The 6,012-nt window shown below is 54.7% G+C and overlaps 1 protein-coding gene across 1 annotated transcript; it reads left to right on the forward strand.

Annotated features, from left to right (window-relative positions):
* Window positions 1–1,092: 1,092 nt before the first annotated feature.
* On the forward strand, window positions 1,093–5,844 carry LOC135320973 (mitogen-activated protein kinase kinase kinase kinase 1-like; the record flags this gene model as incomplete). Its single annotated transcript, XM_064484199.1, is given in 11 exon segments — window positions 1,093–1,106; window positions 1,317–1,410; window positions 1,852–2,014; window positions 2,109–2,203; window positions 2,572–2,656; window positions 3,542–3,618; window positions 3,716–3,781; window positions 4,588–4,691; window positions 4,787–4,845; window positions 5,032–5,146; window positions 5,688–5,844. Coding segments are annotated over 11 exon segments (1,029 nt in total), but the record flags the coding sequence as incomplete, so codon positions are not given.
* Between the last annotated feature and the right edge of the window lie 168 nt (window positions 5,845–6,012).

The raw sequence follows: 6,012 nt of genomic DNA on the forward strand, positions 1-6,012 counted from the left end.
CCGACCCGTTGGGCTAGGTTTCCTGGGTGTGTGCCTCACGCTGCTTTGCACTCACGTCATTCACTGATTCATGTTGGGCTGCTGCTCCAGACTGAGCTCCCCGAGAGCAGGAGCCGTGCCTGCTCACGCACTGCTGAAGCCCAGCATTGTGCTGGCACACCCTCTGTAGACTCCTTAGTGAATGAATGAATGAATGAATGAATGAACAAATGAATGAGTAAACTGATTTTTCTCTTCCTTCCCGAGGCCTGTGGTAGTGGAGACACGCCCAGCAGATGATCCTACTGCCCCCAGCAACCTATATATCCAGGAATGAGTCCCTGGGGTTGGGGGTGTGTGTTAGGAATCAGTCTCTGCACCCCCTCCCCTCCCCAGTGGACACAGTATAGTGGTCATGACATGCCTGTGTCTACAAATAAACGTGATTTTACCCTCTGCTGTCATCTTGGATTTCTGGGGGAAGGGGAGGAGTGCCGAATTCCTGGATGCCTACTGACGCCCCCCAAATTTCAACGATCCAGTACAACATCAGGGAAGTAGCACAGACTTTATTTCTACAGCACATGGCCACCTCTCCCCCAGCAGCCTTGGGAGGAGGGATTTGGGGACTAAGTGGCTTGCTGTAAGAATAAGGCACTTGAAGTGGGAGTGAAGGGCCAGCTGTGGGTGTCTCAGCTAAGCTGGTCCTCATACAGCTTGTGGAAACAATCACCAGCAGGGAAGAAATCCCAACATCTCTCTTGGTAGAGACCAGCCACCAAGTTCCTCCCCACCAACCCTTGACCCCTAACCTCACCGCAAATCAACCCTGGACCCCCTGCCACATCCAAGTCCCCAGCTCCTCCTAGATGTTGCTCCAACACCCAGACCTCAACTGCAGCCATAACCCCCAACCCCTAAACTCATCTTTATTTATCTTCTCACCCAAACTCAGACTGAATCTCAGCCCCTGGGAATTCTTCCCCCTCCAGACCCTCAGGCCCAGAACTCAACCTCAACCCCAGGAATCAACCTAGGTCCCCATCTCCCTCAGCCACAGGCCTGCGGGAGATCCATTCCACACATCTCGTCTGTAGTAGGCTCCCATGCGGCATGCCCGGCACCAAGTGAGAACCCGACCCCCAGGAGCTCATAGGACCTGTGTTACTAAGTGGCTGTGATGATGCAGAGACCTAATGCACTGTCAACACTGATATCCAAGTGTTGCTGTTACTATGATCGTCATGGTTATTAGTCCTTTCACCCTCAGCTCCAGCCCAGACAGAGTCAAATCCTGGCCCTCATGAGCTCAGACTTCCAGCCCTAACCCACCCCAGTTCTTGCTCCCAAAACCCTCTTCCCCCACTTAACCCATCTGTGTGGTTCCGCCCCACCCTCGCAGAAGACAGACCTCCTCCTCCACCCCCAAAAGTTAGGTCCTGGGCCACAGCTGGGGGGCTGGGGTCAGGAGGCAAGGGTCCACAGATGCTGGGATACCGAGCTCTCCAGGGCTGGAGTCTAGGACACTAGGTCTCTTGAAGTTCTAGACGACCGTCATGATGATCCCACTGGGATCTGGAACTGGCATCCCTGAACCTAGGTGTGGGAATCAAAATATTTAGCCTGATGAACACTCATCAGTAGCTTTTCCTTGGAAACTCCTGCTGTACCCAGGATTCACCCTTTAGTTGCCAGAATATGTTGATGTTGTTGGGGGGGGCGGTTAGATGGGAAGGCTGGAGTGGTGGTCGTATATTGTGGGGAGGGTCAGACCCAGGATGCAGCATCAGTTCTGGCAGGGGCAGACTGCAGGGTACCCTCTCTCGAAGATCATCTCAAGTATTTCCCCACTCTCCCTCTCTGTTTCCAAAGCCCGAGTTCCGTTCTCCATCTGTCGAGGGTCCTTGGGGGACTGTGGATGAGGGGCAGCTGAGACCAACGGTACAGGTCCGCTGTGCCAGTGGGCCTCCCCCCCGCAGACCCCAACTTGAGCCTCCCGCAGCCACCCGAAGCCCCCACCTAACCGCTCACGCAGGTAACACGGCAGGCTGGGATAGGAGGTGGGCAGAGGTGGGGGTTGGGCAGGGCAGGGGGTGCTTTGGGGGCTGATTTTCCCCACCCCATCTCAGAAACTTCCCTCTGGAACCCAGCCCTCCGGGAGCATGACCAGCCCCCGCTGTTGCCCCCCAAAGAGGAATACATGAAGAGAAAGGTGAGGCCAGCTGTGCTGAGGACTCACACCTCTGATCGGGGCTGGGGATGTCTGGTTGGGGTTGCGGGGCTGAAGACTAATAGTGATGACAGGTGACATTTGTTGAGCAACTCCTCTGTGCCAGACACTGACCTCATGTCTTTACATGATATATGCCTTCACAGATGGAGATAGATAGCACAGAGTTAGACATTGTCCCCCATTTCAAAATGGGGAAACTGAGGCACAGCGGGGTAAGTAGCTTTCAAAGGTCATAAACCTTTGAGGAGGCAGAGGCAGGATATGAACCTTGGCTCTCCAGAGTCTTAACCAGGGCACCTTCCTGTCCCCTCCTCTCTTCTGCTGGATGGGCTGCTGCTCTGCCCCTATGGCCCCCCCAGGGTTGTGCCCTTCTTGTAAAGTTGTTCAATGGCTGCCCTCTCCGGATCCACAGCACGGCGGCTTCGACACACCCCTCCAACAAATGTGAGCATTCAGGAGTGTCTCAGAGTATGTGATGGGGATGGGGAGGGTCCTTAATGGAGGTGCAGATGCAGGGACAAGGGGAGGGTCTTAATGGGGTTGGAGTGGCCGAGCTGTGTTGGGGGCAGAGCCAGGGGTGACAGTTGGGGTTTAAGGATCAAAGATGGGTAGAGTGAAGATGAGTTTGAGAGTGAAAACCAGAAAAATTAGAGTTTGGAGGCCAGGAGTGTCAGATAAGGAAGAAAGGCCAGCGTTTGGAGTACAAGCCTAGGGACAGATGGACCCCATTTACCTCAGTTGGAGGTTAGTGTTAGAGAGGCTAAGATCAGCATATTGGGGTCAGGAGACTTAGGGATTAGAATGTAGCCGAAAGGGAAAGTATTTGGGGATCAAAGATGTGGAGACAAGGTCAGTGAAGGGTAAATGTTAAGGAAACAGTATTAGAATTTAATTTCTGTCACACTGGACAGAAAAAGCTATACGTCAGGGCATCTGAATTTGAGGATCAGTGTTGAGATAGGAGTAGCATTTAGGGATCAGACTGGTGAGAAGGGGGGATAGAATTTAGAGGGCTATTATGGGAGGCATGTTTAGTGTTGAGGTCAGAATTGAGGAGACAGAGGGTCAGGATTTGTGGGTCAGAGATGGAAGAACCAGCAGAACGGGGGAGGTCAGAGGCTGGGGAGAATGAGACCGGCTCCAGGGAACAGGTCAGGGTTTGAGTTCAGATTTGGGAAAACAGGGACTGGAAATGTCAGTGTTGGAGGCAAGTAGAGAATTGAGGGTCAGGGCTGGGAACAGAGTACCCGTGTTTGGGGTCAGATGAGGGGGCCTGGGAGGTCCTCGATGATGAGGCAGGTCCCAGCATCTTCATAGCTGTTCCCCAAGACCAGCACTTACTCCTGGGAGCTGAGGAAGGCATTTTCATTCGGAACCGAAATGATCTGGAGGCCACGCTGGAGATGGTGACGGCCAGGCGGCACCGCGGGTGAGCCAAGGGTGGGAGGCTGGAATTGGGAGGTGCTGGAGTCTTACAGGAGCTGTTTCCTCCATCGTCTGCAGCTCTCTTCTAGCCCGACTACCTGGGTGTTCTCCATCAACCATGTCCTCATGTCTCTCTCAGGTCTGGCTGTGGGTTGGTAGGGATGGGTTGGGGTGGGGGGGTCAGAACTTAAGGAGTCAATGGTCAGGGTGTGGGAGCTAGCTGGGCACAGCTGAAAATAACACTTAGGATCCCCTTCCACAGAGCCCACAATTCAAATCCCAGCCACGTTTTCAATGTAGGACTTGGGGCAAGAGACTTTGGCTTCCCAAGCCTCTGTTTCCCCATCTGTACAATGGGGCTCACAATACTGCCACGTCTCAAGTCAGCTTTGAGGTCATTCCTACAGTGAGTTAGTCTTTACATTTCTTTGATGGTCATATGACAGACCTTATCCCACATTTTATTAACTAGAGTGAGTGAGCTGTACGTTAAAATTTTGTGTCATTGTTTTAGAAACGCTTTGTGTAAAGAATTTCTCATTTGTGAGGAAACACCAAGCCAGATAGGATTTGTGAGCTCATTAATATCACATGTGGGATGAGAAACTTTTACAGAATCTCTAGGTATGTTTCTTCTTAAACTTTTGTAATATGTGTAACTTCAGCTGACTGGTTAAGTGTCCATAGTTTCTCATGTGACTACAGGCAACACTAGGGTTAGGAACATACTTATTTTAGGCACCATTGTTCACCAGAGCCAAGCACACTGCCTGGCCTCCCGTGGGCATTTAAAATATGTTAAGTGAGAAGCGAAGAAATACAGGTGCTTGAGATTTAAAGCGTTGGGCATTTCAAAGGGATGGGGCCCAGGGAAGGGATGGGGAAAGCTGGGAGTGTGCATTGCCCTATAAATTCCTGCTTCCCCTAAATACACACACCCTGCACAAAAGTCCCCCCACCTGTCTTCTCATAGCATCCTGGGCCTGCTGGAATGGAAAGAGGCCAGAGCAGGAGGCCCCACTCCTCACATCAGTCCCCACCGGCTCCTAGCAAGGTACGAGACCCAGTGGAACCACAGAACCCTCTAATATCGGATTCCTGCCCCCAACCCCCACCCCCACCCCGACTCACGCCTACCTTGTTCTGCAGGAAGAACATGGTCTCCACTAAGTTCCAGGATACCAAAGGTTGCCAGGCGTGCTGGGTGGGTGAGAGAGAATCTCCTGGATATGCAGAGGGGAGTGGGGCCAGGGGCATGACTTGGACTTTAGCCACTGAAGAGGGTTGCGATTTAAGGCAGGGTGTCCAGAGCCCGGGGAAAGATGTGTGGCCTTTGGGGGCGCGGGGCAGGGGAGACAGGATTGACCCTAACCCATCCTTCCCCACCTCCACAGCGGAGGGCGCTAGCTCCGGGGGCCCGTTCCTGTGTGGGGCATTGGAGACATCCGTGGTCCTGCTTCAGTGGTAGCAGCCCGTGAACAAGTTCCTGCTGGTCCGGATAGGGGGCCTGTAAGCACTGGGGACTTTGTCAGGTTCTGTGGCGGGGGCCTTCCACTCTTCTGCTGAGAGCTCTTTGAAGTCGGGCTTCCACCCGAGGTCTCTTCCCAATCTCCCCAAGAGCCTGCTCACCTGGAGGCTCCTCCTTCTGAGGCCCTCCGGTTCTTTAAGCCCCGCCCTTCGCCCCGGGCCTAATTCTTCTTCAGGCCCTGTGCCCCGCCAGGTCTCTTAGGAGACCCTATTCAGGTTCTTGGAGCCTCTAAGACTTTGGTGCCTCGGAGGCCACGCCCCCTGGGGGGCCCGGCCTTGCTGTCACCAAGGCGGCACGCCCCCTAGTGGAAGCCACGCCCACTCTGAGACCACACCCCTCAACTTCTAAGCCCTCTGAAGCCTCAGCCCCTCAAGTTTCTAGGTGGCACCTCCCAAGACTGAGGGCCCCGGAACTCCTTCGGGAGCCCCAGGCCGACTCTCTTCCAAGGCCCCGCCCCTCCCAGGCCCCGCCCCTCCCAGGCCCCGCCCCAAACCTCCTCTGAGTCCGCCCCTTCCCGTGCAGAACGCAGCAGGTGCTCTTCCCGCTACCCACGCCTCTGCCGGTGTTCTCACTGCTGACCGGGCCAGGCTCCGAGCTGCCCGCCGTGTGCATCGGCGTGAGCCCCGGGCAGCCGGCGAAGTCGGTGTTCTTCCACGCCGTGCGCTTCGGCGCGCTCTCCTGCTGGCGGGGCGAGATGAGCGCAGGTGAGTGGGACAGGTCCTGGGAGGGGTGCGGCTTATCAGGTTAGCGGCGTTGGGTCTGGGTAGCTGGGCGGTGCTTAACCAGAAGCGTAACTGGGAAGCGGGCTGAACTAAGAGGGGACTGGAGAACGTTGGGTATATATAAC

Source organism: Camelus dromedarius, unplaced genomic scaffold (assembly GCF_036321535.1).
Source record: "Camelus dromedarius isolate mCamDro1 unplaced genomic scaffold, mCamDro1.pat HAP1_SCAFFOLD_45, whole genome shotgun sequence".
NCBI classification, from domain to species: domain Eukaryota; kingdom Metazoa; phylum Chordata; class Mammalia; order Artiodactyla; family Camelidae; genus Camelus; species Camelus dromedarius.